The sequence below is a fragment of the Lynx canadensis genome, chromosome A2 (genome assembly GCF_007474595.2).
Source record: "Lynx canadensis isolate LIC74 chromosome A2, mLynCan4.pri.v2, whole genome shotgun sequence".
NCBI classification, from domain to species: Eukaryota; Metazoa; Chordata; class Mammalia; order Carnivora; family Felidae; genus Lynx; species Lynx canadensis.
The window spans coordinates 74,476,251-74,502,513 of NC_044304.2; the positions used below are offsets into that span (position 1 = coordinate 74,476,251).

Sequence of the window (26,263 nt, forward strand, 5' to 3'; positions counted from 1 at the left end):
CACGGTCAGCTCTGTAAGTGCAGTCCTGCAGCCCCATTGTCTCCCACTGACAGAGGCTTGCTGTGACGACCCTAAATGCCTTTGAGGCTGCGTTGCCCCACCTGTTCCACTTGGTGCCCTCAAATCACTGGTGGGCATCCCGAACGAGGAGACAGCTGGGTTCTCTCTCTGGGTTTCTTCAGCTCATGGTGTTCAGTTACAAACATTTGTGAGCTCTTGCTGCCTCGATTGACCCTGAAGAGGAGATGTGCACTCAGACAGTCCTCGCGCAGCCAGAAACTACAACGAACTCACTCCTGTCTTTTAGCTTTCACCTGGCTTTCCAGAAGAGCAAAAACTCTGATGTCCTCAGTTGCAGACTATTGCCTGAAGAGACCACTTCTTACCTAGATCTCAGGATAAGTTTTAGATCCTGCTGCCTATAATACATGAAGGGTTTTCATTCTGTGGGTTGGTTTTCATTCTGTGCGTTAACGGTGGCTCCTTAACCAGTGATGGGTCCTTGTTCCTTGTAGATCATTGCTGTGAACCCGCATTTTGTGAGGACCAGCTGCAAGCAATTCGTGACTGGAGGGAAGAAGGTAAATGCTTTGGTCTACCGTCACATGCCGTCTTGGGGTAGGGGGTGGAGATTCTGTGTGCTTTTTAATTTATCTGTAATATTTTTCACATCTGACTATTCAGTAGGAGGAATTGTGAGAAAGACCGATGGGGTGAAATTCTAAGCCCATCATCTCTCTGGGGAGATAAGATTCATGCCTGTCACGATACTCCTTTGTAGTAGGTAAAGGGCAAGAAAAAAAAAGGGGTGCCTGGATGGCTCAGTCAGTTAAGCATCCAGCTCTTGATTTCTGCTCAGGTCATGATCTCACAGACCCCATGTTGGGCTCTGTGCTGACAGCGCAGAGCCTGCTTGGGCTTCTCTTTCTCTCTGCCCCCACCTCTCAAAAGTGAATAAATAAACATAAAAACAAAAGGAAAGAGAGAGCTGTTACTGGAACTGCCTAGTGCTTTGAAATGTCCCTTCCACAAAAAAGGAGGTAGCATTTAAAAATAACAAAAAGAAATGGGGCGCCTGGGTGACTCAGTTGGTTGAGCATCCGACTTCGGCTCAGGTCATGATCTCACAGCTTGTGGGTTTGAGCCCCGCATCGGGCTCTGTGCTGACAGCTCAGAGCCTGGAACCTGCTTCGGATTCTGTCTCTGTTTCTCTGTGCCCCTCTCCTACTCACGATCTGTCACTCACTCCTTCTCAAAGATTAAAAAAATATATATATTAAAAAAATAACAAAAGAGCAATTAAACATGTTTTTCCACTTATTGTAGAAATCTCTAGCAGGCCTTGATAAAGTTTTAGAACAATTATGGCTATTTTTTAACTGACCTGTTTCTGACATATTTCATGATCTTAGTGCTGTTTTAAAAAATAAGGGAGTGAAATAATCCTTGTATATGTTTACATGTTTGTTTACAGACATAGTAAATTCTAAAATTAAAGAATCTTTCTGCTTATGGAACAAATCAAGTTAATTGTCTTCTGGTTTTTATTAACCAGTGGTATCTTTTAACCATTTTTATAACAAAACGCTGTCACGGTACTGAAACAGTGAATATTAACTTCATACGCAGTTTCAAGCTCAGTGATGATGAGGTAGTCTGCGGTTATTTCCGTTGTAGTGCACGCCTACGGAATGGCACCGTGAGGCTCAGCCACCAAAGGGTTTTTGAGAGTTTCATGGTAGTTGTCTGTTGTTTTCCCCTGGTTTTGCTGCTTCCTAGACTGATAGGGCAGGAAAGCATCCTGGTCCATACCCAGCATTTCTCAAGCCCTGGTTTTAGCTCATCATAGTGGCTGAGTGACGGGTCCCGTAGATCCCCGATTCCATCCCACCGCATGAAGCCAGCATTGCACCAGCTCTGATTTCTGGTTGTGAGCCAGCCAGCTTGCCAGCTCCCGCCCTCTCCAGTTCATCATTATCCTTAGGCTGTACCCTCATTAGCTTCACATAAAAATATGGGATCAACCGGTGGGAATTACGGATTTAATCTAACATTCTTTAGCTTAGATCTGCAGCTGATTCACTCCTGAACAATACAAAACAAAACAAAGCAAACAAACAAAAAACTATCTTACTTGTCTTTGCTGACCTCAGGAAGGAGAAGCTTTAAAATTCCTCTATTAAAGTATTTCTTTATGAAATACTTCTCTAGTTAAAATTTTTTAGGTGAGATATAGCATAAATTCACTAAGCTGTAATTTAAACCCACACATTTTTATTTAAAACTCAGTGGGGATAAAAAATGCTGAGTATTCTTTTGTGTGTTTGTTTTTTAAGTGGCTTAAAACAACAAACTTTTACTGCCTCACAGTTCAGAAAAAAATCACAGAGTGGTTTACTTCTGTAGTGCTGCCTCAGATTCTCTCCCTAGGCTTCAGTCTGCATTTTGGCTGGGGCTGCTGTCGTCTGAAGGCTTGACCGGGGCTGCGGAATCGGCTTCATCTGCCTTCTTAATAATAATCCCTCAAATACTTAAAATTGATAAATCACTTTGGCTTAAGTATTTTCCTAGTGTAGAATGCGGTTTTGTGTTCCAGTTTCCAATTTTAGGAGTTAGGAAGTTCACACTTGTCTCCTATTTCTTGGAGGTCTTGGTATGAAAGAACATACCAGAGATAATAGGAGTGGTGATGTCCAAGTGGTAGGACTCAAACTCTGAAGGTGGAATTTTTCTGTGTTAATTTGTGTACTTAATGATCAGGTTATTCGTGAAGCTTAATTAATAGTTGCTTTTATACTGTGAGGGATACCTGTGGTCTCATCAATTCTGCCACAGTTGTCTTGCTACATGGATGTTTTGCCAACCTGCAGGATGCCTGGGTGAACTGTGCCAATCACATACTCTTCATCCTTCTACTTAGCATCTGTAGGAAGGATAGTGTGACTGTGGCTGTTCGGGCCAGAGCTCCTTGAGTAGATACGTGAGCATCCTGCAGACACCCTAGTCCAACCTCCAAGTGCAGGTAGAGTGATTTGGGAAAAGTGGAATTGATACAAAGATGAATATTGTGATGGGCTGTGTAATTAGAATTTACCAGATGCTGAGCAGGCAAGAACATCAGGGGTTTGGTTCATCTCTTTGGTTATCATGGTTAATGTGTTAAATTAAAAGTGTTAATGTGTCAAGGGCTCAGTATATTGGGGTTGACAAAAGTATATGTTATATTTTGATGTGAAGAATACTATGATTACACATGCCATTGTAAGTGATATTAAATCAATTTGTTTTAGGTTTTTTTTTTTTTTTTAATTATTTTTTTTTTTTCAACGTTTATTTATTTTTGGGACAGAGAGAGACAGAGCATGAACGGGGGAGGGGCAGAGAGAGAAGGAGACACAGAATCGGAAACAGGCTCCAGGCTCTGAGCCATCAGCCCAGAGCCTGACGCGGGGCTCGAACTCACGGACCGCGAGATCGTGACCTGGCTGAAGTCGGACGCTTAACCGACTGCGCCACCCAGGCGCCCCTGTTTTAGGTTTTTAACAGCTTTATTGATATATAATTTGCATACCATAAAATTAACAGTTTCAAGTGCACAGTTCGATTGTCAACTTTTCCAAAGTGGCTGCACCATTTTACATTCTCATTAGCAATACATGAAGGTTTCAGTTTCTCACATTCTCACCAACATTCACTTTTATGTTTTTGATTCTAGTCAACTGGGTGTGAAGTAGTATGTCACTATTTTGTTGTGATTTCCATTTTCCTAATGGTTTTCCTAATGGTTTTTCCTAATGGTTTTCATGTGCTTATTTGTCCATTTGCATATCTTCTTTGGAGAACTCTCTCTTCAGATTCTTTGCCCATTTTTTGATTGGGATATTTGTTTTTGTGTATACTTGCAGAAAATATTTTTATGTATTGTTCATACAAGTCCTTTATTGATATATGATTTGCAAATATTTTCTCCTAGTCTATGAACTGTCTTTTCACATTACTGATGGCATCCTGTGAGGTACCGAAGTTTAGATTTTATGAAGTTCCATTAACTACCCCCACCCCCAACACACACACACTTTTTTGTTTGTTTTTGACACTTACGCTTTTGGTGTTGTATCTAAGAAATTATTGCCCGATCCAAGGTCATGAAGATTTATGCCTGTGTTTTTTTTTTCCTAAGAGTTTCATAGTTCTAACTCTTAAATTTAGGTCTAGAATTTGAGTTAATTGTATGTATGGTAGGAGGTAAGGGTCCAAATTCATTTATTTGCAAGTAAATGGATGTCCAGTTGTCCCAGCCTCATTTGTTGAAAAAGTTATTCTGTTGCTGTTGTCTTGGCCTCCGTCAAAAATCAGTTAACCATAAATGTTAGAATTTATTTCTTGACCGAGTTTTATCAATCTGTATATTTATCCTTGTGCCAATTTAGGCTTTAGAATCCCTAATTTTGCTGAGATTATTTATGGGATGATAAACAAATTAGCTGCTCTTAAAACATTTTGATTTTGAGTTCTCTCTCTTTAAAAAGCCATCATAATTTCTCCTATGTATATTAGAGGCTTAAACATTATTATTTTTTTTTAATTTTTTTTTTTAACGTTTATTTATTTTTGGGACAGAGAGAGACAGAGCATGAACGAGGGAGGGGCAGAGAGAGAGGGAGACACAGAATCGAAAGCAGGCTCCAGGCTCTGAGCCATCAGCCCAGAGCCCGACACGGGGCTCGAACTCAGGAACTGGGAGATCGTGACCTGAGCTGAAGTCGGATGCTTAACCGACTGAGCCACCCAGGCGCCCCAGAGGCTTAAACATTATTATGTAAATGTATCTTCCATTCAGGGACTTGTAACATACACACTATTGACTGATTTCTCTGGATCCCTTAAGTTTCTTATATAAATATGTATTAAGCAGTAAAAAAGTAGTGTTTATTCAATAAACTATAATGATACCTTTGTACACAGTTAAATAACTAGGGATTTCCATAATGTGCACCACTTTGGTGCAGTTTGCAGAAATCTCTAGAGGGATTTCCTCCTCCGTGTGCATGGTATGCAATTTTAAAGATCCCTTATGCTGCATGGTTTTGGCATTGGTGTGCTTTGTTGTAAAACACACTTATTAGGTTGAAAACATTTCAGGAAATATTTCTAATTTCGTTAAAGAATATATCTTTGATTTTAAAAACTAAGAAAAAGGCCTTGAGAAGGTGACATTAAAAAGGGGGCACTATTGGGGAACCTGGGTGGCTCAGTAGGTTGAGCGTCCGACTTTGGCTCAGGTCATGATCTCACAGTAAGTGGGTTCAAGCCCCGCATCAGGCTCTGTGCTGACCGCTTACTCAGAGCTGCTTCAGATTCTGTGTCTCTTTCTCTCTCTGCCCCTCCCCCACTCACGCTTTGTCTCACTCTGTTTCTCAAAAATAAATAAATGTAAAAATTTTTTTAAAAAAAGGGGGCACTACTATGAAATGATCATTTCCATTTTAAAAGTGTTGGCAAGTTTTTAGAAGGATCTGTTTTTTTTTTTTTTAACATAACCAAGTTATGGCATTTTATACCTTTGAAAAATGAGAAAAACAGGACAACATTGGCCCAGTTGCAACTCTGATCTTTCTAAGTGCAGTTTCAACTAGCACCATAAACTAAGCAGAGCAAATTTGAAGAGTCCAGGACTGAGCAAATGGTGATGACTTTGCAGTGATCATATATTGTAGATATTGAGACCTCTCCGTTTAGAACACATAGCAGATCCTATAGAGAGAAAAGAGAGTAAAGACAAGTATCATGTAACTGAGAGGTTATGACCTTCCACCTTTAAAAGAGAAATTATTCTAGCCGGATGAAGGTGGAGTGTGGAGGGAAAGGCGTTCTTAACCCTTAAGAACCCTGATCTTCCTTAGACTGACAGCTAAAGGAATCTTGGAATCACCTGAGATCTTCCGTAAACAGTGGTGAGCGTGGCACGGAGACTCGAGAAGTGAAATTAAGTAAGTGGAAGCCCTACAATGAGACATTGGTAAGAATAATGAAGACTCGCCTCATGTAATATTTTAGTTCTGATTTTATTAAAAATCTTGATTCCTGTAAAAACGTTTCTTCAAGTAATTAGAACGTGCAGTTCAGGACGGCCCTGCAGAACAGCAATGTAGCAGAAAAAAACTTGAGGCTGTAGTTTGACACATTTGTTGATATGTCCTTTTTAAGGTTCTAGCTTTTGAGGTCTTTAGAGATAGCTCCTTATCCACCAGGGACTAGGAAGAGGAAGCGATAGTTCTGTCTGGCATAAACTTTTATTTTTAGGTTTTCAAGGTAACTTCTCAGTAGTTGAATGCCACAGCTGGATTTATGGACTCTGCTGCTTGACACATGAGCATAAAAAGCTTATTCTAAATTCTGTTTTGTTTCCATGTTGGGAAAAAAAAAGGCGGGGGAGAAGAAAAAGCACATCTCTTAAAAGTGCCATTGGGAGAGAGCTTTCAAACTTGTGAACCTGTGGATTTCTTTTTTAAGTGTAACCTCTTGTGTAGCCAAAATTCCAATATGTGAGCATAGCAATGAGGTTTCTAGTTTAGAAATAAGTCTGCCAAGCAGCTCTTACCTGGGTGTTTTTTTTAATTGCTCAGCTTTCTCTGTCAGCAGATAAATTTTAGCTTCCTGTGACCTTTACCTTTGAACTCTGAAATAACACTTCGTAATAGTTGGTTCTACCGCTTTGACAAATTATTAAATTTTCACGATGCTGTTTGCAGCCGAGCTCATTTTTAGAAACGAGATAGTCAGCTGTTTGGCGTGGCGGCAGGGTGGAATGAAGGGACCTGGCCGCAGGGACAGGTTGCTTTGTAAGCTAGAAAATGTCAGTCAGCAAACAAAGGGTCTGTGTGCGGTGAAATGAGGAGAAGCACTTCACTGTTCAGGGCTGAAGGCTCCTGGCAGATTTTACGTGAAGGGCAGAGATGGTAGCATCAGCTAACTTCTGGAAGTTTCCAACAGTGATCTGCAAACTCAGATGGCATTCTTTTTTTTTTTTTTTTTTTTTCTTTCCCAGATTGCACTCTGACTCCTTTCTGGAAGGGGATTCAGTAGAGGAGCCTTTTGTACTAATGCAGATCTTTTTAGAATCCTGACAGCCCAGGGAAACACTCCAGGTGAAATGGAGAGGTGGTTCCTTCCGTGTTTCCTGTCTTCTGCTCAGGTTGGAGCAGGGGTTCTTGGGGCCAGAAGAGATTAGACTGTCAGGTATCCTGCTTGGCCTGCTGTCCAGTGGATCAGCCTTTACAGGTGGTCAGATGGCTCTATATGCAAACGTTACATCCTGGTGGTTGCAGGTGGATCCATTATACAGAGATACCTTCATTTTTCAAGTACTAGGGTATAAATTGCAGTTCCATTACTAGAAATTCATTTCATGCCCTAAATAATACCAAAATTGATTAAAAGCCACCCATTAATAGGAAGTACAGCACAAGTATAACCTTCAGAAACATTTTTTAGGTATGTAACACCAAGTTGTGTTACAGCTATATCGCAAAAGGTGTTTGGGTGGGTTTTTCTTCACATACTGAACTGGCTGAAGCCACAAATAGAAATCCTGTTCTTAAAAAGAGAAATCAGTTCAGTGTCAAAAATAGACATTCTTCAGTGCTTTAAAAAATCAAGTTCGTTTGTCTCAAATACTAATTGCTTTTTTGATGTCAACATGAAGGATTCCCAAAGTCTTTGGGATGGATCCATGGCAACTTTAATTTCTTCAGTGATTTCTCTTGTTTCATAGCCATCAAAAGCCTGTTGACAATAGAAGCCTTTTTTCTTTAATGAATTCAGCTCACTTTTCCCAATGTAATATTTCCATATTGTTTGCAGCCTCCCCCTGAATTCGGATGTAAAACTTACCATCTGTCTTCCTGGAGCAATCAAACCATCTTTTGCTTCTTGCTGAAAATATCTTCCTTTGCATGTTGAGAGCGCTGTGACTTTTCTTAAGTATTTTGAATAGTTAATGATTCTGTAAGAATAATTTCCCACTTGAGATTGCTCATTTTCTCCTGGGGTTTAATACCAGTTGACTGTCGTTAACACTGAGAGGTGTTGTCTGTCTGTCCCTCTCCTTCTATATATAGCTGTACAAACACTGTCATTAACTTTGTTTTTTCTTTTTTTAAGATCAGGCTATTAAAGCAAGGGGTCATAATTGCAACTACTGTGGGTCGGTGTCACCAGTACAAAGTAAATCGTAGTCATTCACAGGACTGTTTGACTTGAATCTGCTTCTTGAGCACAACTTTGTGTCATGGTCCATGTTTGGAGCTGTGAATACACAGTCCTGGATTTTAGGAATGGTGGGGCATTTCCAAAAGTAGATGCCAGGAACGCTGTTGGTGGAAAGCAGCTAAACCATTAGACCATGAATCAGAATGGTGATTTTGTAGGAAAAGGAGGATTCTAAGTCTTTTGAGTGGGAAGAATATGTATGTATATATGTATGTATGTATCCCTGTGGGGTGATTTTGCATTCCTTTGCCTTTGTATTTTCTCCCCCTGTTGTTTGTTTCCTTTCAGTTTTCCAATTCGGTTCCAGCCTCGATTCTTTGATGTTTGTAACAGTGAAAATTGGAGCAAAAGAAATGTCTAACAGTAGTGACTGAGCTGTGTCAGTGCCCTGCAAGCAGAGGAACCAAGTGTATGACTGTGGGTTGTGAGGAAGAGGGTGTCAGAAAGAAGGAATTCTAGGGCTGGGGTTGGCGAGAGGGGATCTGGGCTTTGCTCTAGATTGGATGCTTTCAGGAAGCAAGAGTCATTCTCCCATTGGGTATGTTAATAAGTCTTATCTAGGAGGAGGAAAGAATCAAGGCTAAAAATGTAACTGGTAAAGAAGCAGCAGCGTCTCATTTTAGCCAGGATAGGGACACGTTTGATCACTGATGTGGTTGGAAAATGTTCCTACTTTGTCTGTGTTCAGACATGGTTATGGAGTCGTTGTGGTTTTGTCCTGATCTTTCATGGTTGCAAGGCCAGGTCTGATGTTGGTGTTCTGTGAGATTGTACCCGTTCGCCCAGAGAGCGCCGGGCCCAGCCATGAGTGCCCGGCCGGCTCTGGATGTTAGCTTTTCTCTCTGTTGCAAAAATAAAATGCCCAGCGTTTGCTAGATTGCTTCTATTGCGGTACTTTACAAAAATATATGTATACTCAGATTCTTTTTTTTTTTTTTTTTTGTAGCAGTAGGAAAGCTATATGTGAAATTATTAGCAATACTAGTAATATTCACATTAACAATGTCTGTGCAGGATTATAAATGTTCTTTTTGGCCTTCATTGGCATTTTCTGCCTTTTTTTTTTTTTTTTGAAGAAAATAGCCATTACTTTTATAATAAGAAAAAGTAATAGGGGCACCTGGGTGGCTCAGTCAGTTAAGTATCTGACTTTGGTTCAGATCATGATCTCACCTTTTGTGAGTTTGATCCCAAAGTTGGTCTGTGCTGACAGCTCAGAGCCTTGGAACCTGCTTCAGATTCTGTGTCTTCCTCTCTCTCTCTCTCTGCCCCTCCACTGCTCACATTCTCTCTCTCTCTCTCTCAAGAATAAATAAATATTTTTTAAAAAAAGCAATAATAGAAGAATGCATATCTCAACTATTTTGGCTCTTTTTTTAACTTAACATTGCAAATCATATGAAATTCCCTACATTGTTGAAGTCTAATCTTAAGTCAAGCATTCTTTAATGGTTATATAATATTCCATCCTATCAATAGGTTTAATTTTTCTTAACCATTCTCATACTCTTGGACCATTAGGTTGTATCCAGTTTCTGGCCATCATAAATTGTGCTGTAATGAAGTGAGAAATCTTTGGGCATGAACTTCAGCTATGCTTTTTAATTTTTGCTTAGCACTGATTCCCAAGATGGGAATTACTGAGTCAGGGGTCATGATTTTTTAGGCTTCAGATGCATATCACCAAGTAAAAGTGCATTCCAGAAAACATACCATTTACACCGGCTGGTACCTACCTGTCTCACCACACTGTCTTTACTCATTTTGATACACAAAGAAAGATAGTCCATTGTTCTCTTTTGTAACTTCTTTGTATTATTAGCAATTCTGAACATTTTTATTTACTGGCCACTTACACATCTTCTTTTATGATTTGTCTGACTGTATTCTTTGCTTGGGGCAGCTTTTAATATTACCATAGAAGCCAGGACAATGAAGACTGTCCATTTGATATTTATTGTCAGTTTGAGCACAAATTATTGCTGCTTACTGAATAGCCTGCAGCCTTTTCTCCAACTTTGGCTAAATCCAGAATAATTATTCTTGTTCCCAGGGAGGCATTATGTAGGAGTCGTAATGAGACTGTAGAGTAGACACTGAAGTCTGTAAAAAGAGGACACATACAGGCTCCTCCACAGATGTGAGTCTGCCCTCAAACCATCAACTCTGCCATGTGCATGGAGGCTGTCAAGGACAGACCAACGTGCTCTGTTAAAGGCAAGTTCATTTGACTTGGTTTCTTCTCTGATGGTGTTCCTGATCTTTATTTTTTTTCTTCCCTGTTTGCTTTACTTCGAATCGAGTGAAGTGCTTGTTCAAATACATGAACGTGTGTGTTTGGGTGACTTTTTCTGTTACTCAAGGCTTGGCAGTTTTGTATTTCTTTTTCCTGTCTGCACCACGTGAAGCTCTGCCTCCAGCCACCTGTGATAGAGATTATGCACAGTTAACATCAGAGGTTCTTGTGCGTCGCGCAGACCATTAATTCAAGTTTAATGACCCAGTGGATGACTTTCGTGTTTCCTCTGCTGCTGACGGGGTCCAACCTTGAACCCGGCCCTGGAAAATGTATCCTCAGACAGCCGCAAACCGAAATACAGACCCGAGGCATTTGGCATGAACAACCATGGGACTCATAATGGAAGACTTAAAGTGGTAACATTACTTAAAAATCCTTTGTTCACTTTTAAAATCATACTTGCAGTTGTGCATCGGCATAGGCAGAAATTGCGGATTGTTGGTCTACGTAGGAGCCTACCTCACGTGCTGGCCACAGTCCATTGCTGAACCCATATAGATGGGGACGTGGATACACAGATCTGTATCTGTCTGTCGTCACCAGTTTTTTAATATAAAGGAAACTGCCCCTAAGTGGTACCTCTGGTGTTTTGCTTCTTTTGCTCTCATTGAACCCGTAGCTTGGAGTCCTCGGTCACTAAATTGACGGTTATTTTGTCTTGATATGGTGTTTCTTAAGTTTCAGAACGTTGTTTTGTCTGCACACTTTTCACAGAGTTGGTTAACTTCACGGGGCTTGCCCAGAACCTGTGTTGCACTGGCATCGTATTTACTCAGACATTGCTTGAAAGCAAGTGGTCCATCAAGCAAGCTCTGGAAATCTATGTCCTGAGACTTTCTGTGGTAGCAGTTTTGGCCTGTATTTATCCTCTTTTAAGCATGTTAAATTACCTCTAGGGAAAGGAGATTGAGGGATTATAACTCGTCCAGAAAATAACCACTGAATTTAAGCAATACTGTATTTGGGAAATTCTCCTTGTCTTCACACATGCTTTATGTTCTTTCTTAATGGTGTTTGGGAAAAGCTGTGTGTTTGAAACTTTGGTACTGAGCCAAAGCCAGAAGGAGGTGGTTTCTCCCACCTCCATCCAGATTCAAGACTCCTCTCTGTTGTCAGCAGCCAAACACCATCCCAGGTCTTTTCTGTGGTCACTAATTTTTTCTCACTTGCCTTCTTGAATTAAAATTTTTTAATGTTTATATATTTCTGAGAGAGAGAGAGAGAGCGCGCGCGCGCGCGCATGAGTGGGGGAGGGGCAGAGAGAGAGGGAGACACAGAATCCAAAGCAGGCTCCAGGCCTGGAGCTGTCGGCACAGAGCCCAACGCAGGGCTCGAACTCACAAACTGTGAGATCATGACTTGAGCCAAAGTTGGATGCCCAACTGACTGGCCACCCAGGCGCCCCGCTTTCTTGAATTTCATTCCTAATCTTTTCCAACTTTGGATTTTTAAGTCCCTCTGTGACAAGTCCTGCCCATCCTTATGCCCTTTGTCTATTTTTACTGAGACAGTCTTATTTGGCATGTCCTAAACGTGCTGAGTTTTCCTTTTGTTTCCTTATTCCTCCATTTTATTATCTCGAGCTCCAGCACCCTCTGTGATCGGGCATTTTATCTTTGTGGAGTCTGTTTTCTCCAAGCGCCTCAGTCGTTCCTGCAGGAACACACCTGCCATCCAAGACTTGCCCGTGGGCTTCCCCCACTGCCCACTCTTCCCTGCACCGTCGTCTGCCTCCAAGCAAGCACTGCTGCTGGTGTTCAGGAAGCCTGAAGAGTCAAGTGATTTATATACTTGAAAGATCACAAGATGATTAAAAAGGGGCCAATCACACTCCCTTTCCTCCATCAGGGAAGAGTGGACGATGGGTAATGACGGGTGTTATGTTGCCAGAATCGGTGGCTTTATTACAGCCCGATAGGAATCCCGCCCCGTGTGTGGGAGATTCTAGGATGTGCATCCTTACCTCTCTGTAGTGTAGCAAAGTACTAGATAGATTTATCAGCACAAAACGTAGGAGAATAAAGTATATTGCCGAGGATGTGAGGGCTCCTATTGAAATATAAGTACCGAGAGTGCTGACTGCCAGAATGTGGATTTATGGGAAATAAAGCCCTAAAATACTTTCTCCAACAAAAAAGAGACCTCTTGGAAACAGTTTTTCCTCTCCTTTGTACTTAGCTCCCATTGAGCTTAAATTGCTCTCAGTATTGTGTTAATGACAATTCAATATTATGGGATGCAGAAGATGAACCAAATAAATTAACCAGCTGCTTTTAAAGGTAGTTCACTTGATGACTCACCCTCTAAAATGCTTTGTAGAACATTCATGCTCAGTAGGTCTCTAGGCAGTTTTATGACTAGAAGAAAGAAATGGATTGTATTAAATGTCAGTGAAATACAGGCAGATAGTTTTGCTGTAGTTAAATTAGTGTAGAATATTTGTAAGAAAAGTAGCTTATCTTTCCTTATATCACGGAAGCAGAACTTTCCTTGGCATTCCTGCCAGGCAGTGTGTTTCTGCTTGAAATTCCCATAGGTTAGGATTATAAAAGCAAATGGAGAGTGGATAGTCTGGTCCTTTTCTGGCCTGTATGAAACCCTGTACCCTATAGAATCCAAATCAAATCCCCATCTACTGCCTAGTTGTACTGGGAGAGTTTCAAAGTACAGTAATGGGAATGCTTCGTAAATTACTAGCTGCCATTTAAGGTTTTATACTACGTATGGATTGGAAATGAGGACTCATGAGTGAGGAAGAAAGTAGAGTGGAGATGGAAGGCAGAAATAAGTGCTTCAAGGACCAGGGGAGGTAACTCAGAGGAGAGAAGCAGGCCACGGCTAGCCAACCAGGAGAAGAGGGCCTGGCAGTGATGGGGAGAGCCTTAGCAGGGCACAGACACATTTCAGATCCTTACTGTTGGGGCCCAGTGAGAAGCCAGGTGGCATCCCTGAAATAAAGGAATTGCAGTCAGCTGAACTGAAGAGGAAGACTAACCTTAAAAGTACTTCCCAGTGGTGCCTGGGTGGCCCAGTCGGTTGAACTTCTGACTCCTGATTTCAGCTCAGGTCATGACACCAGGGTCATGGGATTGAGCCCTGCCTCGGGGCTCTGCATCCAGCGTGAAGCCTGCTCAGGATTCTCATTCTCATTCTCTCTCTCTCTCTCTCCCCCTCTCCTTCTCTCTCTCTCTCTCTCTCTCCCCCCCCATCCCCCTCTACCCCTCTCCCCGACTCATGCTTGCGTGCTTGCTGTCTTCCATAAACAAGTACCTCCCAAATTTGTGATCAGAGGTGCACAAATTCTGTCTTTTGGCATTGAGCAAAGGGAACAGGACCGACGTGTCAGGCGCAGGACACGGAGTCAGGATAACTGAGCCTTTTCTCAAGGGATGTACTTGTTCCATCGAGGCTGTATTCGTTGTGTATCAGTCAGTCACAGGCTTCTTTCCTTTAGGTTTGAGAAGTTAGGGCAGATGCCATTGTGTCCAAAACAGCTTAGGGACATCACTAACGATGGGCTGAGTAACTGGAGGATTTGGGGGGTGACGTAGGTAGCCTCCTCTTGCGGCAAACACATTGTGTGCGTAGGCAACAGGGCAGGCAAACTTGCAGGGCGCGGGAAGCCTGCTCGCTATCTAATACTTACTGTGCCCTGTGCATCTAGCAGGGCATGTGTGGCCACTTCCCTGCTGTATTTGCGGTGCTCTGGGGAGATGAAAAGTAAATATGTAAATCCCAGCCAAAAGGAGACAGTATGGTATTTGTTATCTGTGATAGAACCAGCCTGACCCTAAAATGTATACAGAACCAAGAAACGAGGAGGACTTATGAAAGAATCCTAAAGGGGCACCTGGGTGGCCCAGTCGGTTAAGCGTCTGACTCTCTGTTTCAGCTCAGGTCATGATCTATCTCATGGTTTTGTGAGTTCGAGCCCCGCGTTGGGCTCTGTGCTGACAGTGCAGAGCCTGCTTGGGATCCATTCTCTCTCTCTCTCTCTCTCTCTCTCTCTCCCTCTCCCTCTCCCTCTCCCTCCCTCCGTCTCTCTCTCTTTCTCTCTCTCTCTCTCTCTCTCTCTCTCTCTCTCTCTCTCTCTGTCCCTCCCCTACTCCTACTATCTCTGTATCTTTCAAAATAAATAAACTTAAAAAATTAAAAAAAAAAGAATCCTAAATGATGATCTTCTCTAATATATATTTAAGGCCGTTTGTTTACAGATCATTTATTATTTTTCATCCACAAAATAGAAAATGATTGAAACTGAGCTATTTGAGGAACATCAGAAAAGAACACAAATCGTGTCTAAAACTGTAATGCAAATGGGTTAAAATGTGTTTCCTTTACAGAAGGTAGGTAGTGTATTAGCCTCCCCCGCCACCCTTCTTTTTGTTTGTTTTTTTGAAACCCTCATCAGTTAACACAGACGTGTGCCATCTGCACTATGAAAATCTCATTAAAGAAGAAGCTTCTTTGATCCCATGTCAGAGCAGGGTACCCAAGGTTTATCGTAATAGAACTCCGGAAACTCCAACTCAGCCTGGAGACCAACTGGATTCAGACTTCTCCCCTCTCTCCTTTCCTTCCTGCCCTCTGCTGGAGGTTTGCCTTGGAGCTAGAGCAGGAGACAAAGGAAGGCCCCTGTCCGCAGGCCTCAGCTTCCTGCTGGAAGCCAAAACACACCCACCAGCGACAGAGGGCTCCGCTGGAGTGAGTTTGGATCTTGGTTGGAATTGCAACGAGATCTCATGAACAGTTTCCTAAAGTTAATGCCTCATTGAAAAAGTAGGTACACTTTATGTGAATTAATTCTACTACATACTCAGTGTGACTCCAAGTTCCTTCCTTCTCTGAGTTTCAGTGAATTGTTGATGCTGTTTCGCTTCAACTGTTACCTGTGAAATTATCCTGATTATAAAAATAAGAGAATGGATTTTCATCCCCATATGTATTAACATAAAATTAATTCACATGTTCTATGCAGAATAATAAAAATAATATAAATCTCCTATCACCTGTTTCTAGAATTAATTAGGATTACTTTGTATTGTATCCTTCAGGTTTTAATATACGGATACACGTTCATTTTGTATTTAAGGGCCATCATGTTTAATACTGTTTTGCAATCTGCTTTTTTATTTAATGGCCCCTGAACATCCTTTTACATTAATAAGTACATCGATAAAATCACTTAAAACTGGACACACACTTTTTGGTGATCTAGCTCCACCACATTTACTCCAGCATTTCCCAGTTGTTAGTGCATTTCTAGCTGTTGCAAAGAACTAGACATACTTCTTTATTCGCTTGTCTGATCACTTTTTAGCAGAAATCTCTAGGCATGAACTTCTTGGGGTCCTTTTTAAAGCTTTGAATCCCCAGTGCTAAGGGATCCTCCAGAAACAGGGTGAGATGACCACGGGGTAGTTTGAGGGCGCCCTGTTCCCTGCGCACCTGGCCCCCGCCCAGGGTCTGACCTCCTTGTTTTGATTCATCTTTATCAGTTCTTCCTTTTCTTTTTACTTCGTCTGTCAGTTCTAGGATCATTGCTATACTGTTTTGAGTGCGAATTTCATAAAAACACCCATTCTCCCACCCACAAGTTGCCCAGTTTAAAAAAAAAAATTCCTATTATTCTCACATATCTTCAAATGAATTGATAGCATTTTGGAAGTTCTAGAAATCATTCCTTTGGGGGTTTCTTTGTGCTTCCATGAAAATCGCAGATTAACTAGTAAGGCTTAAGCTCTTCAGTGAGGATTTTGAGTCTTCTTATCCAGGAACTTAATGTATCTTTACATTTAGGTGGCTTCCCCTATTATATCTGCTAGTAAAATATTTCTGCTTTTGTCATTGACCTAGCGCATGCACATCTGTTTTTGCCGATGTGCAAATGACTGACTTGTAGAGCTGTGGACTTTCCCTTGCTTACAACTTAGCATCCCCTAAAGTTCAGGTTCACAGCACAGTAGTTGTATTCTCGTTTCCAGAGTGCCCTGGTCGCCGTTTGATTTCCTCCCTTACTCGAGGGTATTGAGCATTTATTTTTTTTATTTCCACTTCATTCTGTTCTTCTTATCCTCGGGCGTTCATTTGCTCAATTTTGTTGTCACCCGAGAAGAAGAAGAATTACTTCTCAAGCCCTGGTCTGTCTGGTGGAAAGTCTCATTCGTGTGGAGTCAGGAGTGGGACATTTCCCCTATTCCCTAGAGAAGTCCTGTTGCCTTCCTAGAATACTGAACTTGTCCATTTTGTTGGGGTTTTTTTCTCGTCCATAGTTACTGAGAGAAGTCTATACCCAGTGTTCACAGTTGAAGTCGCTGTGAATGTCTTAGATTTTGCGAGAATTGGTCTGAATCTGGACATGGCAGGAGAAGGAAGTTTTATGGTTTCCTGTCTGCCTGGACTGGAACCCGATTGTCTGTCGGGGAAGTGGCTACCAAAGGGTGTAATTATTGGTGCAGCAGGGAAGTGGCGTATGTGTTAAGAGCCTGCTCTCCGTATTCACTGAGGCAGCTTGAAGTTTGTGCAAGTGGTTCCCGCCTGTCATATGGCCCCGCCGCCATGGGTGGGCACCCACCCCGTCGCCAGCATAGCTGTCTTCTTCCTAGCTGTGTCCCCGGATGACAGCAGGAGTGGCTGCTTGTGTTCCACTGCCAATGTCGACCGCGACCTGTGTGTCCCTGCGTGAGATTTTCCCCGTGACCCCCGTCCCCCCAACCCCAATACACTGAGTGTGCTGGTATCTGCCCTACCAGCGGCTTTCCAGGTGGGCTTTTTCTTGAAATGGGATAAATCCTGGCCTTCACCGGGGTCTAATTTCTGTCATACTTTACAGAAATCTTAATTTAAAGTTTGGGGCCTGTTGAGTTTTCCTAGCACAGGTGCAGATTGTCCCCCTTTTGTGCCACGTCGGTCACTTCTGGGTGGGATTGGAGAGAGAGCATTGTGATGCCACCTGCACCCCACTTTCCTCGTCATCCAGCCAGCCATTCCTTCCAGCAGGTAGTTGTGGGGTACTCCCCGGGCTCAGCCCGCTGCTTAAAATCCCTTCCATCTGAACCAGGCCACAGACGGAAGGTAGGCATTGTGATCTCAGTTCCTCATGTTGAACATGATGGTTCCTAGCTGCCTGTGTTTAGCAGACTGTGTAGCAGGAGCTATGTGGTCAGGCTTTCTCCTTTCTCAGATTCCAGACTTAACCCTGTCACAAAATCCTGAACACATCGAGTGACCTCCTCGGCTCTGTTTTTTACATCCTGGCCGAGGAAGAGGCAGAATCACAGAGGGCAGATCTCAGGGTCTTTAACTGGGAGCAGGGAGGCATGGTGGTGGGGTTTCTTACTTAGATCATGGACTGGGAGAGGAAGGGATGGGTGAGAAGATCTTTGGGAGCCTAGAGGAGGCTTTCCTGTATCTATCTGACGGGAAGATTAGACCCCATGTGGTCAGTAAAAGCCCTACCTCCAGTCTCCACTGTGGACCGTGCGAGGCCACCTTTCTTTTGCATGGGTAATAGAGAACTTCAGACATTTATGTCATTTTAAAGAGACCGTTCTTGGCACGTTTGTGAAGATGGACGCTTATCTGATTTTAAGGTTTTGGGGTGTGTGTTTGTGTGCCCCTTCTGAGTATAGGAGCCTAACTATTGAGAAAGGTATGTAACAAATATAAATGAAATGTGAACTTACTCTCTTTCTCCTGTTCCCTATTTTCCTCCTTCTTAAGGGTGGGAAGGGACACAGAATACACTAAGGTAAACAGACAATTACTCAAAAGATAGAAATTTTTAAACTTCTGTGATGGAATCTGTCATCAGCATTTCTTTTAACAGGTAAACATCTACTTCAGGATTATATGTCCGAAGTTATATGTTGTAAATTATGTATTATATAAATTTTACATTAAGTTATATTATGTAAATGTCTTAAGGGATTTAAACTGGATACATCAAGGAAAAAGTATTGTAGCCCTTAATAATGCTTGAATTACTAGAACTACATCTTTACCAGTCTTAGAGGTTTTACCAGTTATATTTGGCAATAAAATTTATCCAGCAGATTTTTTTTTAAAGATGTTATTTTTAAGCAGTCTCTATGCCCAAGGTGGAGCTCGAACTTAGAACCCCAAGGTTAAGAATTGCGTGTTCCCCTGACTGAGCCAGCCAGGAACTTCCCAACCCCACACAAGCAGATTTCTTTTCTTTTCTTTCTTTTTTTTTTTTTTTTTTTTTAATAGATTCTTCCCTTTAAAATAAAGACCCTGGATAACTATGACCTTTTTAAAGAAGTTTAATCCTAAAGCAAGTTTGTCTTATTTTATAACACGAATTGCTGTTCAAACATCATTATTAAATTCTTTTTCTTGGGTGAAAGGAAAAACAGGCTGCTTCTGACGATTGCAGTTTAAGCCGTGACTAATATCTTACTTTCAAGGAAAAAATTATGAGGTTTTGATTTCCCAAGTTACAAAATAAATTAATTTCTGGCCAATATTTGAAGAACTTTCTGTGACACAAATCTTTTGACTGACTAATGTGTTTTTCTCCATGAATTTTGGTATTTTGCTGCCATCTAGTGGCGTAACTTCATAGTAACTTCAACATTCCGTGGACAGGCAAAGCAAACTGTCAACAAGAAGCCAGTAAAGAAATCTTGTATATGCGTCTCGGTTTCTTTCTTTCTTTTTCTTTTTAAATGTTTATTTCTTTTAGAAAGAGTAGGAGACAAAGTGTGAGTGGGGGAGGGGCAGAGAGAGAGGGAGACACAGAACCTGGAGCAGCACCAGACTCTGAGTTGTCAGCACAGAGCCCCATGCGGGGTTCGAACCCACGGACCATGAGATCATGACCTGAACCGAAGTTGGAAGCGTAAGCAGCTGAGCCACCCAGGCGCCCCATGTTTCTTGGTTTCTAAAAGTCTGTTTTTGTATTTGTCCATAGCTGCTGCTGTTTGAACGATCTTGGATGAGCAGATGGAAGTCGTGTGTTCTGCACGAAGGGGAAGGGAACATACGGAGCGTGAAGTGGAGAGGCCATCTGATCGCTTGGGCCAATAATATGGTAAAAGCACACCTTCATCTTCCAGATCCTTCTTCAGAGCCGGAAGAGTAGCCGCATTAGGAGGGCTGTGACCAAGAAGAAAGATGCCTCTGCTGCCATGGTCTTTTCTAAAGACCTAAAATGGCAACTGCCATCCTACCTGGAAGGTTAAAGAGACTGGATTGCTCTAGGCTTTCATAATAGAGTAATTCTTAGCATATTCTGGACTTGACTTTGGAATAGGAAACGCGAGGCATGGAGAATAGCCAAGAAAATGAAAAGGCGTCTTAATAATTGAAGGGCTGTGTTGGGAATGCGGTGTTGAAAACACCATTTGCCTGTTAGCCAAGGGCAAGGAACAGTTGCTATGAAACAAGTACAGGATATTGCTGATTTCATTTTCCTCCCAGTATAATCACAGGCAGAAATCAGGCCTGCCTTTTAAAAAGTAGATTGTAATTTTTGGTGTTACGCCCTATTTAAAGTTTACTCAATATGAGTTAGGGCAAGTAGAAAGTTTCAAAATTAGCTTTCGACATCTGGCCTGTCTTTTGGAATTCCAGGGTTTAACTTAATAAATTGGTTCTATTCAGTTTTCAATGGTACAGTTCTCCCAGAATCTACTTTGCTATTCAAGACATTTCTTAAATTTCTCCTGAGTCATAGTAAAGGTAAATAAACCTGTTTGTTTGTTTTTTAATTTTTTTTTTTTTTAGATATTTGTTTATTTACTTTGAGAGAGCTAGAACATGAGCAGGGGAGGGGCAGAGGGAGGAGGGAGGGAGAATCCCAAATAGGCTCCGTGATGTTGGTGCAGTGCCAGACATAGGGCTCGATCTCACAACCAATGAGATCGTGATCTGAGCCGAAATCAAGAGTCGGACGCTTAACTGACTGAGCCACCCAGGCTCCCCCCCTGGTTTATCTGTAGTTAGCTGCTTGCTTGATGTTCCCATTTGAGTGCTGTAAAATGTCAGGTGCAGTTTTCCTTACACACAGTGGTTTTTCAGATTCAAAGCTTTTCTAAAAAAAAAACAACCTCCATTTTTGTAGCAGAACAACACAATTAGAAATGTTACTTGTCTGTCATCTTGGAAATGCAGTGCTTGATATCTGTGCATCTCACCCTTGTGTTGTGTTTGAGCCACTGAAGCCATCTGCTAATAGAATTTCTTCTGTCCAGAAAGAAGGGGAGAGGTTTTCTTTTGTTGTGGGCTCTCGTGGGGTTTGCGTGGATAAGGAGCGTGGCTCCCAGCAGTGCTCAATAAACACTGTCAATATTTTGCAGTGCCAGTTACGGGCGGCGTGTGGCAGTGGCTTTATTAAATTTTCCTTTCCTTTCCTTCTCCCAAGTGGAGGATGCCTAACGCTGTTGTATTTTCCAGGGTGTGAAGATTTTTGACGTCACCTCAAAGCAGAGAATCACCAACGTGCCCCGGGATGACATAAGTCTTCGCCCGGATATGTATCCCTGTAGCCTCTGTTGGAAGGACAGCGTGACGCTGATTATCGGCTGGGGGACTTCAGTCAAGGTGGTTTTGCTTGCCTTTCTAATAAGTCTGTGTTGTTACAGATCCGCTGAGGGTGGTCCAAAGGAACAGGAGTTCTTTTTTTTTTTTTTTTTAAAGAACTTTTTAAAAAAAAAAAATTTTTTTTTCTTTAATGTTTATTTATTTTTGAAGGAGAGAGAGAGAGACAGAGCGTGAGCTGGGGAGGGGCAGAGAGAGAGGGAGACACAGAATCCAAAGCAGGCCCCAGGCTCCGAGCCGTCAGCACAGAGCCTGATGGCAGGGCTCGAACCCACAAACCGTGAAATCATGACCTGAACCGAACTTGGATACGTAACCAACTGAGCCACCCAGGTGCCCAAGGAATAGGAGTTCTTGAATTTCTTCCCACAGCCAAAATGTTTCCCCCTGCTTGTTATTGTCCTGTGATATTCATTTAACGCTCAATTCTCTTCATATGCGTAAGTTTGGAGATACATTCCGTCTTTTCCATGCCCTGCAAAACAGATGGGGAGCATTGTTTGTAATGGTGCCTTCATTTATGATCTTTAGATTTTCCATTGCCCAGTTGGCCTTAGCTCTTTATGGAACATGTGGTCGGTTTCAGTGGTTTCTGGATTTTCCATTCTTTTGTGTTTTTTCCATTTCCCTTAGCTTCTACTCTTAGTTAGAGTTAATGGTGGAAAAAGAATGTTACATCTAAATCATCCTGCTTGCTTGGTCCTAGCTGGATGGAGCAGAGGCCCAGACTTCTTACTCGTAGGATTTGGGCCCATTTGGTGGAACACAAGTAAGTGTCTGTCCTTACTGTGCCTGGGTGACAGAGACACAGCCAGTCTACAAAAGCGGGCCCAGAGCTCACTCGCATTTTGTTTTTACATACCAGTGTTTGTCTTGTATTAGATAGTTCAGAACCCAAAGTCGTTGGCTTCCCTTTAAAAACTTATAGCTTAATCTAAACAAAATAAACTGAAAATTAACCAAGGCAAAAATAGTACGAGAAAGTATCCCAGCAGCAGTCTGGTGGCAGAGCTCAGGCTTTAGAGCCGGACAGATGTGAGATCGGTTCCACCTTCTCCACGCACTTCCTGCGTGAGCCGCAGCCTGACTCTCCTCATCCATAAATGGGAGTGCTGACTGTGCTCCGGTCTTGAGTTTGGGGGAGGATTAAATGAGGTAATGTGTACAAGGAGCTTAGCATAGCATCTGACATACTGTAAGTGCTGCATAAGCATCAGTTGTCATTATCGTGCCAGAAAATTCTAGAAAAGTCACGAAAGAGACATATTTATTTATTTATTTTTTAAAGTTTATTTTCATTTTTGAGACGGAGAGAGACAGAGCATGAACGGGGGAGGGGCAGAGAGAGAAGGAGACACAGAATCTGAAACAGGCTCCAGGCTCTGAGCCATCAGCCCAGAGCCCGACGTGGGGCTCGAACTCATGGACCGCGAGATCGTGACCTGAGCTGAAGTTGGCCGCTTAACCGACTGAGCCACCCAGGCGCCCCTAATGTTTATTTTAAATGTACCCTTCTCTGGGGCACCTGGGTGGCTCAGTCAGGGAAGCATCCAACCCTTGATTTTGGCTTGGGTCACGGTCTCATGGTTTGTGAGATTAAGCCCTGCTCTGGGCTCCACACTGAGCCCAGCCTGGAGCCTGCTTGGGATCCTCTCTCCCTCTCTCTCTGCCCCTGCTCGCACACACATGTGCACGTCCTCTCACTCTCTCAGAAACAAAGAATGTACTCTTCTCTGGAAAAGGAAAGCACGAAAATTGTTAACTCGGTGCTTCTTACTGCGAAAACAGTCATTGTTAACTTGAGGTAAAGTCCTCCTGGCCCTTATGTCGGTGTGATTCAAGTCCTCCTTTCTTTCTTAATTGTTTCCACGTATGAAACGAACTTAGCCTGATTCACATTTAGGATAGCAGCAGAGAAATTGTTTGCGGTAGTCCAGGATAAAAGAAGTAAAAAGTGATTTTCTAGTCTTCCCGCATAGTGTGGTTACTCACCCAGTAAGCTTCTGTTCAGGATATTTTTAAAATGCCTTAAATGGACCAAGTGGCTTTTTGTTGTTGCTTAAAGTTGTGATTTTCTTTTGGTGAGAGACCAGGCAAATGAGCTTGTAGGGACACGTGAGAAGTTTACCGATTGCTACCAGCAATGCTTTCTTCCTTAAGCTGAATGGTGGCCCACAAAGGTAGCATGTCCCAATCCTGCAACCCATAAATGTTTCTCTGTATGGCACGAAATATGATTAATTAAGGATCTTGAGATGGGAAGATTATCTGAATTATCTGGGTTGACCCTAAGTGCAGTCACAGGTATTTGTTTTTTTAATTAAAAAAAAAATTTTTTTTTAATGTTTATTTTTGAGAGAGAGAGAGAGAGAGAGAGAGACAGAACACAAGTGGGGGAGGGGCAGAGAGAGAAGGAGACACAGAATGTGAAACAGGCTCCAGGCTCTGAGCTGGCAGCACAGAGCCCAATGTGGGGCCCGTACCCACGAACCGTGAGATCATGATCTGAGCCGAAGTCGGATGCTTAACCAGCTGAGCCACCCAAGCGCCCCAGTCACAGGTATTCTTAAAGATGGAGCGCCACCACAGAAAGAGGGAAGGCAGTGTGAGTGGGGAGGCAGGGCTGGAGGGACATGCGCAGCCACCAGAAGCCGGAGGAGGCATGTGGCAGATAGATTCTCCTCTAGAGCCTCTGCGGGGGGTGCGGCCCTGCAGACGCCTTGATTTTGGCCCAGTGAAACTGGTTTTAGACTTCCGGCCTTCAGAAGTTCAAAAGAAACATTTCTGTGATTTCTAACCGCTAAGTTTGTCCGGTAGAGTAGCCTTGGGAACGGGCACACTCTCGCCACACCCAAATGAGGATCCAACGTCATTTTTCCCATCAAGTGTTTCTTATTATCAGGGATTCCTCTTAGTAACATTTTGGGCGGTTCTTCTCAGCCGAGAATCCCACTGCATTCCGCTGAGGGAAGACAAGACAGGACATAGCCTTTCCTTCCAGAGACGGTTTTGTTGGGGAGAGACAAGCACACAGCGTAGCAGGGCCTGCAGTTAGCGCCAACCATTCATTCCTTCATTCATGCAGCAAATACTTACTGAGTTCCTGTGATGCGCCAGGCGGTATTCTGGCGCTGCAGATATGTAAATAGATGGATTCTCTCCTGGGCAGCTTTTCGTTCTAGTGAGGGAAGCCATCTTCAAGTGGCAAGTGAACACAGCATGCGGATGGCGGTAAGATACCGAGAGGAGTAGTTAGACAGGGAGATGGGGGGAGGGGTTGGGGGTGTGTGCCACGTAACATAGAGCGGTCCAGGGAAGACCTCTGGCATAATGAACGTGCCCTTTGTCAGAGATCTGGAGGGAGGAGGCTATGCAGCCGTGGGAGGGGGGTGTCGGCAGGGGCAGCACCCTTGAGGAAGAGTGTGACTGGTGTATCTTTGTGGAAAATAAAGCCACCATCGCCAGAGTGGTTGGAGCAGGTGTGGAGGAGAGGGAAAGAGATGGGAGGGAGGGGGGTGCATGGTGAAGGGGCAGATCGTGTTGGGCCTCACAGGCCTTTGTGCGGTCTTTGGCTTTTAATTTGAGGCGGGAAGCCAGCACAGGGGTTTTGAGCCATGGAGTTAGTTAAATGATCCAACTTGGATTTTGAAAGGGTCACTCTGCCACGTGGAGCCAGGCGGCAAAGGGGCAGTGAAGAGGGGAGGTGGGGCCGGGGGCTCCTGAGGAGCCTCGGTGGAAGTTACGGTGTCTTGGGTCAGCCTCTATACTATTAGTGGTTCCGTGTGGGAAGTAAGAAAAAGCCAGAGCTCAGCAGACCCTTTTAAGCTGGGAAACTGGGAGATAAAGCTCCCTTTTACTGACCTGGGAAAGGCTGCCCGTGGAACACGCTTAGCGGGGAAGGCAGGAGTAGATTTTGTGTGTCCACTTGAGACGCCTGTTAGACACGCAAGTGGACAAGGCAGTTGGATGAAGCAAATTAGCGTTCTTGGGTGAGAACCTACCTGTCAGTGTAAAGGCTCTTGAGGTTATTGATTTGCTCTTATGCGGGACATGAGCTTAGCACTCAGTCCTCACCCACGTGAGGCAGGTGCCGGGCTGGAGCTCAGGCCACACACGTCTGAGGAGGGAAGAGGGGAGCCCAGCCTCCAATACCGCCCTGCGTCCTGGTCTTCAGAGGGGCGGTAGCATGGCCAGAGAAACAGTCCGGCCTTGGCGTGAGTTCACTTTTTCCGAGAAGCTTTCCTCCAGCCGGTTGGTAGATGCCCCTGCTCTGTATTTCTGTACTTTCCCTTCCTGCTTGAGTAAAATCCCTCATTTGTCTTCCCCTACTGCACCATAATCTTCCTAAGAAAAAAAGCTATGTCTGTTTCTCAGAAGTCTTTTTTTTTTAATTTTTTAAAAAATATTCTTTTCTTTATTTTGAGCAGGGGAAGGGCAAGAGAGAGAGGCAGAGAGAGAATCCCAACCAGGCTTCGCGCAGAGAGCGCAGAGCCCAATGCAAGGCTCGATCCCAGAAACTGTAAGTTCATGACCTGTGCTAAAATTGAGAGTCAGTCACTTAACTGACTGAGCCACCCAGGCGCCCCTCTCAAAACTCTTGTCGTTTTTTTGTTGTGTTTTGTTTTTAAGTTTGTTTTAAACTTAGAGAAAGCTTGAGTGGGGTAGGGGCAGAGAGAGAGGGAGAGAGTATTCCAAGCAGGCTCCACACTGTTAGCACAGAGCCCGATGTGGGGCTCTAACTCACGAACTGTGAGATCAAGAGTTAGGCGCGTAACCGACTGAGCCACCCAGGCGCCCCTCTCAAAACTCTTAACTTAGGACTGGTGCCCTCTAGTTGCTCAAAGTGTTAGGTAGTATTATTTATGGGTTACTTTCTATGATTCTACCTCACACCATTTGAGATACTACTCATGTTCTTTTATCAGCACATTAAAAATCAGCACAGTGTCCATTTGGCACTGTGGGGCATGCCTGCTAGATAATCGGGTAGATACCCTTGTAAGTGTGGACAGAAGAATAGCTAATGTGTCTGACCAAAAGTCTAACAAAAGGAGGGGGAAATTAGGGAAGACTGGGGAAGTGGACAGGGCATTGTCTGAGATGGACAGGCAACAGAAAGCAATCAAGGGA

General features: G+C 43.2%; 1 protein-coding gene across 1 annotated transcript in view; it reads left to right on the forward strand.

Moving 5' to 3' along the window:
- Positions 1–26,263, forward strand: part of VPS41 (VPS41 subunit of HOPS complex) — a 185,522-nt gene that overhangs the window by 87,986 nt on the left and 71,273 nt on the right. The window contains exons 7-9 of the mRNA XM_030307719.1: positions 516–581; positions 19,506–19,625; positions 20,990–21,136. Of these exons, the coding sequence (XP_030163579.1) occupies positions 516–581; positions 19,506–19,625; positions 20,990–21,136 (333 nt within the window). The remainder of the gene's footprint in view (positions 1–515; positions 582–19,505; positions 19,626–20,989; positions 21,137–26,263) is intronic.